The sequence below is a fragment of the Podarcis erhardii genome (assembly GCF_964252035.2).
Source record: "Podarcis erhardii genome assembly, chromosome: 11".
Lineage (NCBI taxonomy): Eukaryota > Metazoa > Chordata > Lepidosauria > Squamata > Lacertidae > Podarcis > Podarcis erhardii.
The window spans coordinates 3245843-3262032 of record NC_138501.1 but is presented as its reverse complement, the minus strand read 5'-3'; the positions used below and the strand labels follow the sequence as shown (position 1 = coordinate 3262032).

The 16190-nt window shown below is 37.2% G+C and overlaps 1 protein-coding gene across 1 annotated transcript in view; it reads left to right on the top strand.

Moving 5' to 3' along the window:
- The window catches only part of CARNMT1 (carnosine N-methyltransferase 1), a 31814-nt gene extending 16310 nt beyond the window's left edge, over window positions 1-15504 (top strand). Inside the window, exons 10-16 of the mRNA XM_081880662.1 lie at window positions 1664-1859; window positions 3235-3398; window positions 9155-9295; window positions 10352-10530; window positions 11888-12001; window positions 12898-13001; window positions 14839-15504. Coding sequence (XP_081736788.1) covers window positions 1664-1859; window positions 3235-3398; window positions 9155-9295; window positions 10352-10530; window positions 11888-12001; window positions 12898-13001; window positions 14839-14949 — 1009 coding nt within the window. The 3' untranslated portion in view covers window positions 14950-15504. The remainder of the gene's footprint in view (window positions 1-1663; window positions 1860-3234; window positions 3399-9154; window positions 9296-10351; window positions 10531-11887; window positions 12002-12897; window positions 13002-14838) is intronic.
- The last annotated feature ends 686 nt before the right edge of the window (window positions 15505-16190 follow it).

The following is a 16190-nucleotide window of genomic DNA, read 5'->3' as shown; positions in this document are numbered from 1 at the left end:
TGTTTTGTTCCTGAATAACAGAGCCTCTGCAGAGGAATTAGAAGCTTTTGGAATTAGAACATTTGTGCAGGAGAGCAGGAAAAAAAAAAAGGAGGAGAGGGATTAACAAGAACAACAAGAACAACAAGAATTGGATAAAGTTGGAAGTGGGAACATTTGGGACATCCAGATTTGAAAAGTCTAAGAAATAAAATTGGAGTTTTTACTCCTAAATATAAAAATCTGGATGGAAGAAATGGGCCTTTTTGAGATAGACTCCTTCCAAGATTGGACATTCGAAATTAAAGATGACTGGTAAAGGACTATGGCCTAGATAGATGTGGGAGCTCCAGGAAGACATCAGACGTTGATGAACATTGGGAACGCAACCGGGAAAGGGGGGAGGGAAATTTGGAATCCAAAGGGCGTAAAATTATATTTGATTATCTTAATTATATTTTACAATTTTATTTTAATTAATTATATTTGATTATTTTAATCTGTATTGTATATTAAAGGAGGGAACGCGCGGAAGGGAACAGGTCGATTTTAGGGGATGGGAAAATATTCTTAAAACTGGGCTAATGATAATAAGTTCAAAATCTGGGATAAGAATTTGCTGAATTTATTTGTAAAAATTGGAATACAAGAGGGGGAGGGGAGGGGAAGTCCTGGAAAGATGTTACTGAAAATAAGATTTTAAATTGGGATGTTTTGTTCTTTTTATTTCTTTTGTAATTGGAAATTTCTAATAAATATTATTAAAAAAAAATAATATTTTAGGTTTCAGGAGCTGTAACATCTTATGGTAAGATTGAGAACCACTTCACATATCAATAAAATGGGGACTAGGGTACGCCAGTGCCATATATTAGCTTGTTAGAGTGACTCTTCTCTTTTTAAAATTTTGTATCCTGTTCATGCACACTGCAGAAATCATTGTATAGACACACACAAAAACTGTACTAGGGCTAGCACCTGTCTGCAGTCAAAGCTTTTTATAGCTGTATATATTATGTTATATTATATTATATTACCGGTATATTATATTATATTATATTATATTATATTATATTATGTGTGTATTTGTATGATAATGATCACTGCACTTGACTAATATTCAACATGCTTCACTCCCAACAATTTCAAAGGAATAAGGAATATAGTTAAATCATCCACTTAAATCCATAGGACCTTAACAGGTCAGTGCTTTATTGGGAGAATCTGAGGTGTAGAGTGCAGCCAGAGTGCTGCTTCCTCACACTGCCCAATACACAAGGGCAAATCACGGGAACAGGAGGGCTTTGGAGCCAGTTTCCCTAATATGACCCCAGGACACTCCCTCCTATTACGCAAGATGTTTCAGTGCCTGCAATAGAGAAATTTGGAGGATGGACCTCTGAAGCTCCACTCTGTTCTGTCTCCTGGGATGCCCTTCCAAGCACAGGAGTACATTCTGAATTAGATAGTTTTGATTTAATTGTTGCTGCATATGTTTGCTTTGGTTGCATGGTGGGATGTACAGAACTCATGTATTTCTTATACAAGTAACCATATAAATGTAGAATTAAAAATGGTCCCAAAGTAGGAATCCTCAGTGGGTTTACAATACTGATATAGAACTTCAGTTTAATTTTGTTTATATTTGTTTCTGATGTTCATTTTGGTTTTTTTTAAATTCTAGAATTAATATGCATGAAAGAGTCAATCGTGCAGAAAGACAGTTCAGATCCCTTCCAGCCATTCAACAGAAATTGCTTCCTCAATTCCTTCCTCATCTTGACAAGATTCGGAAATGTATTGACCATAATCAAGGAATCTTGCAGACAGTTGTGAATGACTGCACACACATGTTTGAAAATAAAGAATATGGTGATGATGTATGTATAAATTGTACTTCAATACCAACTATTTGCTGCTTCCCCTCTCCTATCAGTTGTATTTATTATCTCATCATAAATGTGTGTTTTCTTTTCTACAAGTAATGTATGTTTTATAGAGGGATGGGGATCCTGTAGCCTTCCATATCTTGTTGGACTCTTAACTTCTGTCATTCTCAGCTAGCGTGTTCAATGGCAAGAAATAACGTTAGAAACTCAGATGTATAATCTAATCGCCAAATGGCACCTCAAACCTAGATTATGGTTGCCGCAATGGAATGTCTAGGTGCCATTTTTTTTAACTATAAAGTTTTTTGATGTTGTTGCTAATGTAATTTCTGTACCGCTTTAGATTTTAGATAACAAATCTCAAAGCAGTTGACAACACATTAAAACATCAAATGAAACCTGAATAAAACAAATTCAAGCTTCAAGTAAAATATCTCAGATCGTTCTCTAAGAGACATTTTGCTAACCCAGTTGCCAACCTGGCATCCAGAGATCTCCATGAGGTTGCAATTGGACTTCTGCCAGTTGCATAACACAACAGTCTAGTTTCTAATACTGGTAAGAAATTATGCGAATTGGAGTCCAACAAAATCAGGAGGGCCACAGGTCCTCTTTCCCTATTATGCTGGGTTAATCAGTTATGAATATTATTCTTGTTCCTTGATACATATTAAATCATTTGATTAGACCACTTGATGGTTGTGTCCAGCGTTAGTAACTATATTTTTACAGTTGAATAAGCATAAAATTTCAATCTTTGTAAGTTAACTATTATTGCACATTTATTCTATCATTTGGGCTGTATCACTTACCTCAGAATTCATTTTAAATGCTTCTTTTCCTTGCAGAGCTTTTCTTTGATTTCACAGACTACATATAATTTTAAATGGCTCAAGTTCAAACTTCTCAGTGAAGTCTCGCAGTGTGTGGAAGAAGCCCTCACTGAGATAAAATATGCAGTTTCCATGCTAGCTTAGCCTTCCACAAGCATTACTAGTCCATATATAGTTTCCACAGGCCAATTTGCCCATACTTCTCTGTTCTCAACCAATTTAGAAAGGCCTCTGCTTGTTTGCCTAGAACAGATTCTTACTTGCCATATGTAGTGAAGTAAGGGGCTATGTATGTCTGTGTTTAGCCCCACATCTTTCCTATTTCACTTAATAACTGTCCTGCTTTCTATAAAGAAGTATATTCAGAGAATGGTATGCTAAGGGTAGATGTGATGTTTTCATGCTTACTTGAGTTATGCATATAGATGAGTCTCAGCCTGGAGGTGAGAAGGAAAAGGCATATCAACTAACTGCCCAACAGTGTAGCATTGTGAATAACAATTATTGATTTTCTGGTTTTACACTTTTCTCAGGAAAATGGAAAAATTACACCAGCTTCAACTTTTGATATGGATAAATTAAAGTCCACCTTGAAGCAGTTTGTAAGAGACTGGAGTGAAACTGGGAAACCGGAGAGAGATTCCTGCTATCAGCCAATCATTAATGAAATTGTAAAGAACTTTCCAAAAGACAGATGGTAAATCATTTTTTAAAGATGTATTTGAAAGGAAGGTATGCACAAGAATGCATTTGTTGCCAATGATCTTTAAACTGGAAAAAAAACTATAAAATACTATTAGAATTGATCTTTGAAAATGTCCATGTTAGCGGCACAAGGAGAAGTTATAATAAACTTTTGCACGCCTTACTAATATGATTTTGCTCAAAATGTTAAGGTTCAGCAGTTCAAAATTATGGCTGCACAGACAACACTCCAATTAGGTTGGATTAGCACCAAGAAAACTTAATGCATACTATTTATATTTTATCATGTGGAAGAACATGTTAGATATAAAAGTCTGATTCTGCTAATATTTTGATGTAGGGTTCTACAATCAGAAGGACTTAATGGTTATCTAATCTAGTCCTCTTTTCTAAAATAGAATAAGTACAGTGTACCACAAGTGGAGAACAGATACACTATTAGAAGATATTTATATCATCAGTATCTAAATAAATATTGCAGGAGATGAAGCTACACATTGGAGGAGAAGCTGAAAGCTGTCCTTAAAGCAAAATAGGAGAATAATTAAAGAAACACTATAATTCACATAATAATATTTATTTTTTGCTCTTTATTTCCATAAATGTGAGGTCTGATTACACTGGTTATAAATAGCTAGCAATATTATAGCATTGGTTTCCTACAGAATCGAAATGGCATTTCAGTCATGATTCAGAGTGCCTCTTCTAAGTTGTGACTTGGCTCTGTTGACAGAATTCCAATTACAACAATGGTGGGCTAGTCCGAAATAACCAGCCATCTCCAATCTCACTTTTAACTTAGCTTGCAGTCAGTGTTGCTGCATTACCTAACAAACAAGAGTTTTAAAGAAGATAAACGCTCAAAAGCTCATTCAAAATATAACATGAATACCCTTCCCTTGTTAGATTCAAGGCATTCAAGAATGTCTTCAATTGTAGAAAAATATACGGTAAGTTTTTATACATCTAAATAAAAAAGGTGTTTTGCTTTGTTCTAAATAATCACATTCTCCCCCAGCTTAGTTGAAAATGGAATGTTTCCAAATATTTGGTAATTTAAGTTGTGTAGAAATGCTTATAGATGAAGATCAGCATTGTACATTTTCTGTCTTTCTACAGTGTACTCTTTTTGTTGTTGTTGTTGTTGTTGTTGTTGTTGTTGTTGTTGTTATTCTACTTTATAAATTTACTGAAATTTGACCTTTGTGGCCTACACTAATGTTCTGTTAAAACTGTTTGTAGACAGTTAATAGTAAATCTATAGTAAATAGTTTTACAAATAATGTAACTTATTTATATCATACTGGTAAATAAGCTGGATTGAAAGTGGAAATAAGTTTAAGGCTTCTTTTTTTGAAACTCTTGAATTACAAGCTGAAATTAGAAAAGTTGATGTAGATGTTTTATACATAACAGTCCTGTGCATGTTTGCCTAAGTAAGACGCATGGTCTTCAGTGGGACATTATCTAGTATGTGTGTTTAGGATAGCATCCTTAAAACATCCTTTGATCTGCACTTACAAGTAAAATTGTAGATAATTAAATACTGTAATTTTTTAATGCATAGAATATGAGCTGCTCACAAACCCTTTTCTTTCTAGTTCAAATGGAAAGTATTTTTTATTTTCTAAAAGAAAACAAATCGAGCGCAACAAACTTCATAATTAACTTCTGGACATTTTCAGTTGCTTTCAGTGAACTGAAAGTTAACATGTAAATAGAAGTTTGTTAGGATCTAGACTGTTGTGGCTCTTAAATTACCTACAACTCCTACTTCATTGTAGCTGCTGCAAAAGTCACCTACCTTTATGGAATGTCTTGTAGAGGAGGGCAGATATGTAGTGATTTTTCTTAGGTATTTTTAGAATCCTTGTTTTAACTGAATTAAACTTGCTGCTCCATTTTATTTCTCAGTTGTGTATCTTTCTGCTTCTTAGATTTGTTTTTGCACCCTTGTGAATTTACCAGCACACTTAATTACTTTAGTAGGTACTGTGTATAACTTCTAGTCAGAAAATTTATATTTGATAGAATGAATTATGATTGGAATTATGATTTTATTAGAAACTACTTTTAATGGCAAATAATTGAATTACACATTATACATTGAAAAGTCCTATTTTTTTCCTTTCTAGTTTGGGGTGTATCCAATTTTTTGATTTTTTGCTAATGGAAAGCACTTGTTCAAGGCAAGGGCAACTTTTTCTGATCACCCCATTCACTACTGTTCAGTGACCCACCCCCACAAAACAGGTCCTGATGGTTGGGGGAATCCTCGAAAACAGTATGGGATATGGTGCAGGGTACTGCAGTCAGTACAGAAGGTTTGAGAAAATGAGATGACCTGACTTGCACAAGTGGAGGCGCTTTCTGCTACTGCAAAGCTATAATTGGACATCATCTGTTGGGCACAGTTACATATCATAGGAAGTTACAGTTATACTGTACCATGAAAGATTGCTCATTCTTTGCTCCTCCTTGCTAATAATAAGCTGGAGCAGCAAACCACAGCACATGACTTAGTGTTATGTCTGAACAAGGAACCATGGTAATTTTGCTCCAGACAAACCATACTCTTTGTTCTTGGCTTCCTGGCATAACACTAAGTCAAGGATTGTGGTTTGTTGCTCCCACTCACTAGTGAGAAAGTAGCAAAGGGGAGACAATCTGCCTTTCAACATTAACCACTGCTTATGCTATGATGCATGAATGCGGCCACTGTATTTTAGCATTCTAAAGCAGGTGCATATGCATTTTAAAGTGTTTGGCTAGCATAAGCAAGTGTTAAAAGAAAAAAGATTACAGGACTGTTGAACAGTATTCTGATTAAACAAGTAATTTTTCATAACTAGAGTGGAATTAAACGTTCCATCACCACAAGAATTTCTCCTTATGTAACAGAACAGTCTCCCCTTTTCTTTCCTTCTGTGCCTCTTAAGTCTGTTCTAGGATTTCTCTCAATCCTCTGGAGCAGATTTAGAGATGGCTTGGGTCGTGGGGAGTCCTGTTACACAAGTGGAAGTTATTTAGTTGAATACATGTTAGAAACTGAGATGTGAAAGCTAAATGGCACTTTAAACCTAGGTTATGGGCACCACAACAGAATGTCTAAGCACACTTTTTTAATAACAAAAATAAATACAAAGCTGAAAATGAATTAACAGCAGCTAAAATCTTATGTTCGTTTTTCACATGGTCTAGTCCTCATCTGATGACTGCAGATGTCCCCTGCCCATCCCCGTAATATTCTTAAGAGGGTTCCTTCTCCAGTCTTCAGAGAGTGGCTGGAAGTGGGGAGGCAGAAAAAGGTCCTCATTTCCTTCCACTCTGCAGACAAGCTCTGGATTCTCCTTACACCTCCTTTCCTTCATATAAATATATCTTTTGGTGCAACAATTAACACATATTACAGGCCTATACAACTGATGACAGAGACACCCACCTTGAGTGTCCAGTTCACAAATCTAAGACTTCAGTGTCTTTCAATAATCCCACTTCAAAATTTGTTTCGATTTTATTCATCCCTGAGAGAGTCTGAGGTAGATAACACTTTAACATGCACTACTTAAACCAAACCTATTTAAGCCAATCCGAGGCCACAGAGTGCAAAACACTGCCTTTCTGTAAGCGCAGCTGAGAGGTGGAACCCATCAACTTGCCTGACACTGCAACAATCTCTAGGAAGTCCAGCGGGGAGGAATTTCTCCTCCCGTGCCCTCAGCGTCAGCAGTGGCAGTTTTAATCTGATATCTTAGGCACAGTACTGCACCCAGAGCTCAGAAAGTACTTGCTCTAATGAAATTCCCTGTCGCAAAATGTGCCTAGAACAATGGGAGTTTCAAACGCTGAATACACCCCACAATTTTGAAATACCAATGTGACAAAAGCAAATTTGTTGAGCTATTTCTTGGCAGAATGTTTTCCTTCAACCATTCTTTTTCCAAATCATAACATTCTCTGAATAACCCAAAATATATTACCAAATCCAAATTCTTAGGTTTCAGGCAGTATTTGTAGTCTGAAATAAGTAGCTTATCTGTTTCTTCCATTTTTTGGGTGGTGCTGTTGAATTAATTGTTGTGACTTCTACTACCTTTTGATTTGTTTGTAATTTTCAGGAAATTTAAAATAATAGATTGGAGCTATATAAGTTTATTATTCAACTAAGATAAATCTTAAAGTCACACATTGACTTTGAGTGTAAAGAGTTCTGTACACCAGTTGGCTTCCTTTCACTGAAATAAATGAGCCAGTTGTTCAAAATTGGAGAGCTCCCTGTGTGCTGAAGCTGGAAACTGCTGCCCCTGAATCAGATTGCTTTACACAATGCTCAAGAAGAGTTAATAATTATAAGTTCTTCTTGTGTCCTGCAAATCAGTCATGCAGCTGATGGGTCCATAGCTAATTTCAATATAAACATTTTCAAACACCATTGCCAGTCTTCTGTTCTAATTTTTCCCACATGTTAAACATAATTAGTAGCATCTGTATTTGGGCATTATGGGGCTGTTTGATGATGTAAAATACAGTAACTGTCTCAGATTTATTTCACTGTTAGATGTTGCAGTCACCCCCACCCCCCGTACAATGAAGAAAGAGAGTTGCATTACAAGGAGGAAAATTGTTGACTTCTTAAATCTGAAATATAGTTTCGGATAGTTCAACAAAGAAAATATGCTGGAAGCCTATGTTTGCCTTAGGACAGGGAAAGCTGACAAGGTCCTCCCTGGATGCTGTTGAACTCCAGTCACTATCAGCACCAGTCAGGATGGCCAGTGGTTAGGAATGATAGAGATGCAGTCCTGCAACATTTTGGGGACACCATGTTGGCTGCATGTAACTTAGAACAGTGTTTCCCAACTTTGGGTCTCCAGTTGTTTTTGGAATACAACTCCCATCATCCCTAGCTAGCAAGACCAGTGTCAGGAATGATGGGAATTGTAGTCCGAAAACAGCTGGAGACCCAAGGTTGGGAAACACTGACTTAGAACATGCCTCCAAAGACAATAATCAAATGTTTAAACTACTTTCAGGACTTTGGGATACAGGTAAAGTATTTGCGTTTGCAACAGATGAGCAAATTTGTATTGTTAAGACTTGCAACTGAATAAGATTTGTCTTGGTGGTTTATAGAATGAGAATGATTATTTGAGAAGTCATCCATCAGAGCTAATTGTGTAGGTAAAATCCAAATAGCAGCAGTAAAAATACATTTACTGTAATTGGCTGAAAGTCATAATGTAGTGACAAAGGTCCCACTACACTTTAGTATAGCCTTACTGAACCTGGTACTCTGTATATGTTTTGGACTACAATTCCCATCACTCCAGCCAGCACAGCCCTATAATGCTGGGGCTGCTGAGAGTTTATAGTTGTAGTCCAAAACCTCTGGAGGGCAAGAAGTTGCTGAAGGCTGCTTTACTACAGTCTGTGATCAAAGAAACAATGGCTTCTCCCCCTTTTGAAAATGAAGCCAGTAGTCAGAACATTCAGGTCCTTTGTGGGACAGAGAACAGAAAGAAAGAAAGCACTGAAATTCACGTAGGAGGAGATCTGGAGATACTAGGTAAATATAAACCAAATTTAATATTACTTACCTGCTAAATAATGTGCTAATTTGGGAAATAGCACAAATTATCCATATAAATGTGATCAAACACCTGCAATATGTAAAAACCCTTGACAGGGCTATTCATTCTATCAAATATATTTATTAAAGGATTAACCATTATTTTTGTTGTGTTACAGGGATCTCTCCAAAGTTAATATCCTGGTACCTGGTGCTGGGCTAGGTAGATTGGCCTGGGAAATAGCTATGCTTGGTTATACTTGCCAAGGAAATGAATGGAGCCTCTTTATGCTCTTTTCTTCTAATTTTGTACTCAACAGGTACTTAAACTTGTTTTCAGTTGTTGGTTGCTTCTTTATACATGTAGTTCTGTATTTATATCTCTGCTTTGGCCAATGTCAGACTTCTTTAAACCACAATTTCCCATTATTTTTTAATTGGGAAACTGTTGATCAATCCATGCTTATTAACTACAAAATGATAATGGTTTCCTATACAGGTTAATAAGCAGAGGTTAAACTACAGTTCTCCAGAGCTTGGAAAAATAATTGGAAACTCTGTAATGTGTAAGCAACCCACCATATCAGCGTGAAAACAGGGAGCGCAAGGAGAGGAGGATATGGGCATGAAGTTAATTCTAGGGTCCATCCATTTATCAGCCAAAATTCATTATGTTTGGATCAAGCTCCTGTGTGTACATGTTTATAAATCAGTAGACGGAACTGCTAAAAACATGACATTGAAAAACATTTGATACTTTATTCATTTATGTACATAATTTATACCGTGACTTAAAAAAAATACTAAGTTGGTCCCTGGCCTCAGGCTCACAGTCTAAAAAGACATGACACACAAGGAAAAAGCAATAGGAGGGAGGAGGGGAAAATAAAGTTAAATCTTGGGGAGGGCATATAACTTCAGGTATAAATCTGTACACACATAGTTATAATAATTTGAAGAATTTGAAGATAGGTTCATGAGGAGGAAGCATGCTGGAGAACTGCATTACCTGCAAGCTATCAAAACTTTAATTAAAAAAATGTTAATAGGATTAACAACTAACAAAAATTAAAGCTAACCTCAATCTATTGCTTTAAGAATCTTAGAATTTACTACATTTTGAGAAGTAGAACCAGACTTTTAAATTTTGAATGGTTTCTCTGATTGCTTCTTTTGTAACTCTTTATAATATATTGTTAATGAATAATGGACCTTCAGGATGATGTTAAATTAACTACCTCTAAAATGCAGATTGACACTCCCTATCAACTTGTGTTACTGAAAGTCAAACTAAAAATTTTAAGCTTTGCAATGTTTACAAGATTCTCTTCTGAGTGGCAAGGTGAAATTGTTGTTTTGATAATCATATGTTACAGATGCTCTGAAACTAATTCATACAAACTATATCCCTGGATACATCAGTTTAGCAATAACAAGAGATCTGCTGATCAGATACAGCCAGTTTATTTCCCTGATGTTGATCCTCACAGTCTTCCTCCTGATGCAAACTTTTCTATGACAGCGGGAGATTTTCAAGAAATCTACTCTGAGTGTAGTAAGTAAGAAAAAAATAACTAATATTCAGACGATAACATTTATGCCGTTTGCCAATCCTTAAGAGAAAAACTGTAAAACAAAACTGATTATGTGACAGATACTACTGTGTTTTATTAAGTATTTTAATGCAAAGAAAAATCAGTCCTTATGTTGTAAACTAATTTTCTACTTCTTTTTTTTAAAAAAAAGCTTTAATATGCCTTCCCCTGTAAGTTTATCTTCTTTAAATGTTTGTTTCCCCTGATTCAAAAGTTAAGAAGGTGAAATTGTTTCCTAGAAGTTACTAGAAACGTGCACAGATTGTTGTTTTTAGTTAACTGACTTGCTACAGAGGTTGTAATTGAAGATTAGGTGTGACCTATTCCTCACTAAGAGTAAGCAGGGCATATTCAGTAAGCAGTGAACACCTGTGTCAGTCTCGATGAGAGGCTGCAGCTAGAATCACCGCTGATCTTAGAAAATTTGGGCTGCCCTTGCTGTGCATTTTCATGTCCTAGACTAGCTCTCTTGTCTGAATACAAAGTCCATCTAATACCAAGGTCTAGAAGTCAAATTAATATTTTGTAAAAGGGACTTTGCTTCAAGATTATTTCTATATGATTTACTTCTGTATCATTGGCAGTATTAGCATATCATTTGAAACCATAGTTTAGTGTAGAGGTTACCAATCCTTTTGGCTCATTGAACTTAAGAATGTAAGAGGAGCCTTCTGGATCAGGCGAGTGGCCAGTCTAGTCCAACACCCTATTCTCACAGTGGCCAACCAGATGCCTGTGGGAAACCTGAAAGCTGGACATAGAAACAACAGCATTCTGCCCACCTGCAGTTCCCAGCAGTGATAGCCTTTCTGATAGCCTTTCTCTCCATGAATTTGATGTGCAAATGTGGCAGCTTTGTACAACTAGAGGGAGTTTTTTGGCCAGGGCCAGCCAACATGCCTTCCCCCCAAGATTTGAACTACTATTCCCATCAGTTTAATGGGCCATTGGTCAGGGATGATGAGAGTTAATGCTGAAAATACCTGGAAGACAACCATGTTGGCTATCTCTGTCTTAGGCCCAACGGAACAAAAAGCAATAAAAAGTGAGTAATAATGTGAGATCGCCTCAATTTCTTTTGGAGGCATGACTATATGGTTCAGTTATGTGTGACTCCCCTACTCCCTGCAAAAAATCTGCTCCTCTGGAACACTGATGCACTGCAAAGGGTTGCAGCTGGGGAAGGAAGATGAAGATGGAGGAACCTCCACTAAGCAAGGGGAAGTGCTTTTCTGAAAGTATCTCTCAGTTCCAAAAATGCAGGTAACAGTGTGCAATAAAATATTTAAAGCTAGATTACTTTCTGTCTTTATACAGATATATGGGACTGCATAGCAACCTGCTTCTTCATAGACACGGCACATAATGTCATAGACTACATTGACACAATATGGAAAATACTCAAACCAGGAGGAATATGGATCAATTTAGGTAACTTGCTATTTTGTTGAGTAATTGTAGCAGAAAAAATGAATGTTAGAACTAGAGTTTGTACAATTAAGGAGAAAAACTCACCTTGATCTGTACTTCTTGAACTAAGTGGATTTTAAATATTAGACTTGTTCTCTTTTAATGCCAATCCATTTTGTCAAAATTTTCTCTAAAATTGGACCTACACAGATTCAACAGAAAGGATGCCAATGAGCATATGAGGTTTGGACTCAGGGGTTGGGGACCCATTCAGATAGTCTGCTCCTGGAGACTAATGGAATCCAATGGATTTCTGATTGCTCTGTGGGATTCTTTTGGTGGATAGAGTGGACCAAGCTTAAAGGTTCTGCTGTTATTATATGAAGCCCTAAGCAATTTGGAATCAGCCTACTTGAGAGACTTTCTTCTCTGTTATCGACCTGCCTGGTCACGGAGATCATCTGAAGAGTTCTTCCACCATCCAGGTGTTGTTATATGCTCCTGGGGTCTTTTTGGTGGTTATTCAGAGCAGCGCCTTTAGCAAGGTGGCACCCTCTGTGGGAAACATTCCTCCTGCATTTTAGACATTCACTGATGATTTTCAGGTTTTTTAAAAATAAACCTCTTCGTTTATGCAAGTCTTCCGGAGGAGTGACAGCAGGCACATTTTTTATTTTGACCATGGTGGATTCCACTAGCTTTTCATAGTCTGTGTTTCTTTAAAAAAATTATACCCTGCTTTGGAAATTTTTAAAATGTTAAGTGGTTTATAAGTATAAATTAAACAATTAAAAACAAAATCTAGATTCAGTTCTGTCCTTGATCTACAGTAGTTGTTTTAGGGTTGGCAGAATTTATGAGTGAGTATCAGATACATTTGACAAGTTAATTTTACTGACCTTTTCATTGTATCATAGGTCCTCTTCTTTACCATTTTGAAAATTTAGCAAATGAATTATCTATTGAGTTAAGCTATGAAGATATAAAAAGTGTTATATTGCAATATGGATTCCATATAGAGGTAAGTATTTTTCTGTTATATTATTAGCACACTAAGAATAATCTAAAACATTGGCTATTAGATTTCAGATAGTGCCCCACCAAATTTTGTCTTCCATCAGCCCTGTGTCATTAAGATGCGCTTTCAGTCATCACAAATACTAGTACTGATATTGGGTGTTCAAGTGCCTATCAGTTTGGTCGCAAAACACCGCAGCCCAAAATAAGGTAGTGGTTTCTGCATAATGGATGCAGCTGCTTTATCCATATTATGCTGGTGTTGAAATATCTGGGTTGGCTGCCTGTTAGCTACCAAGTTCCAGGTTTTGTTGTAGAAATTTAAAGTCCTAAAAAAACTTGGGATCAGGATTTTTTAATGTTCCCGTATCTTTTTTATCCTTATTATTGCCCTGCTGTTTGTTGTTTTCAAACAATAAAACAATTTGGCTTTTGATGTATTGCTGCCTTTTAATCTTTGGGTTAGATCCAAATTTAGTCACACATAGGATGGACCCACTGAAACCAATAGGACTTAAAATTATAATTACTAACTTAAATCCTGTTGATTTCATTGGGTCTGTGCTAAGTCTGGATCCATACGAACATAAGAAGAGTAGGCCTGGGCTATGTGAGGGGCAGACTGTGAAACTGGCGCCGCTCCTGTGTCCCTCTGCTACCCGTGCTGCTGGTAGTAAAGGGACTCAGGAGCAAACAGCAGGGACATTGAGCCTCGCTCAGCTGAGGAGTGGGAACTTACTCGCCTCCCAGCTGAGTAAGGCAAACAAGTTGTGTTGTCCCAGCCCTCAGGGTGTTGGGGTGGAAGCACCTCAGTTCCTGCAGTGAGCGCAGCGGCAGTTTCACCCCACACCTCGCAGGCTGAGCCAAAGCAGCTTCTTGTTTCAACACTGTGCTGTATCACCAGATCTGTGATATTTGGCTGGTGATACAATGCGATATTGAAAATCTGACATTGCCCAGCCCTAAAGAAGTGCCTGCTGGATCAGGCCAAAGGCCCATTTAGTCCAGTATCCTGTTCTCACAGTGGCCAACCAGATACTTGTGCGAAATCAGGGAGCAAAACAAGACCTGAAGAAAACACTTCTTTTTTATATTATTTCATTTGTTTTTGTACCTATTGGAAATTCTATTGAAGGGAGGTATACAGTGAGGGGGGAAAGTATTTGATCCCCTGCTAAATTTGCCCGTTTGCCCCCTGATCTTGCATGGAGCCCCAGACCGAGGGAGGTTGACATTTTGTGTTTTTTCCATTTGCGAATTATTGCACCAACTGTTGTCACCTTCTCACCAAGCTGCTTGGCAATAGTCTTGTAGCCCACTCCAGCCTTGTGCAGGTCTACAATCTTGTCCTTGACATCCTTGGACAGCTCTTTGGTCCTGGTAGCTACTTTGGAATCTGCTGGATTGATTGCTTCTGTTGACAGGTGTCTTTTGTACAGGTACTGTAACGAGCTGGGATTACAGGTAAGACCTCTCCCTTACAGCAGGTGCTTCTAATCTCAGCTCCTTACATACAGTGAAGATACCAGGTAGCCTGACATCTGGCTGGTTGATAGGGGATCAAATACTTATTTCACTCATTATAATGCACATCAATCTCTGACTTCTGTCCTCTGGGTTTCTGGGGGTTTCCCTGTTGTTATTCTGTCTCTCACAGCTACAATAAACTTACCATTAAAATTATGGACTGGTCATTTCTTTGTCAGGGGGCAAATTGGCAAATTTAGCAGGGGATCAAATACTCCCCCCCTCACTGTATTAATTTCTAGAATAGCAGTAATAATAACATATATGAATGAAATACCTACAAGGGTTTTCAAGAAAGTGTTGTTTATTTTCAGGTGGAGAATGAATCTGTTTTGACCACATATACTGTGAATGAGCTATCTATGATGAAATATTACTATGAATGTGTGATGTTTGTGGTTAGGAAACCAGGAAGCAGTGTCTGAAGTGGATTATCCAAGAAGAAAAATGCACAGTGGCTTCTGGAATTATGACTGAACACAACCTCATATCAGTGGTGCCTTTTTATTCATCGCAGAATGTAGCTCTGTTGTCTATTTTTTTAATCTATCCTATAATCTCCAGATGTGTACTTCTGGATATTTGTATCTGCGTAATGAACATAGAGAGCAAACACTCCTGTATCATTTCTTCAAATTCTGATTAATGTTTTTTTCTGACGGGTAATACTTTGCAAATACCATTATTAACACTTGCAGTTCTCTGTAAGGTATAAAATGGTCTACTTTAAGTTTTCTTTGAAATAATATCTAATGTCATATTGGATACACAATTCATTTCTTGTCTCATCTTGTACAGAAAACAAGACCACTCCTCATCTTAGCATATTTAAATACTATTTGGGTGACTTTACTCCCCATAGGAATTTTGATTTTCTGCAGTCTGATAAGCAGCATCATGTGAACTTGGTCTTCTACTTATCAAACACTTGTAAAAATGTAAAGAGTTTATAAAAATAACACGTGCATTCACAAGAAAAATTTAACGTGAATCTGACTGATATTTGCGGCTGATGCATTTCTAGATTTTATATATATATATATATAAACAGTTATACTATTCTTCATGCCATTTTAAGCATTTGATGGGTAATTTGAAGTAGTATCTGGCTGCAGTCACTTAAAAAAAGAACTAAATTAAGACTTAACAGTAATGTTTGTACATTAGTACTTTGATCCCATTAAGGGTGTTCTAATTATGACTGAAATTGATGGGTTTAATGTCAGCTGTGGGTTTACTATTTTAAGAAATTATTTTTTGATGGCATTAACTACACAAAGCAGTCCCAATCCACCACAGTGTAGTGGGTTTTTTTTAGGTGCAGGTATTGCTTCACCCAGCTGTCCATATTCTGATGTACAGAACTTCCAACGGAGCCCGCTTAAGCCACAGGGGAAAGCCACTCTTAGCAGTATTTGTATGGCTTTGGAGCTGGGATGCCAAAGATTCATGGGATCCTAAGCCTGTCCATCCAGCATCAACAGGCCTGGAGCTGATGCAAACAAAAAGAAAAGAAAAATTAGAGGAGTTTTCTTCTTGCCCCCCCCCCCTTTTGCCCTAGCCAGTGCAAGCAGCAAGGCTCCAGGTGGTTGGTGCTCCTACATTGTGCTAAGCCCTACTGCTGTTGCTGTTGCTGCCTCCCAGCAGTTTGAATTTCTTTCTCAGT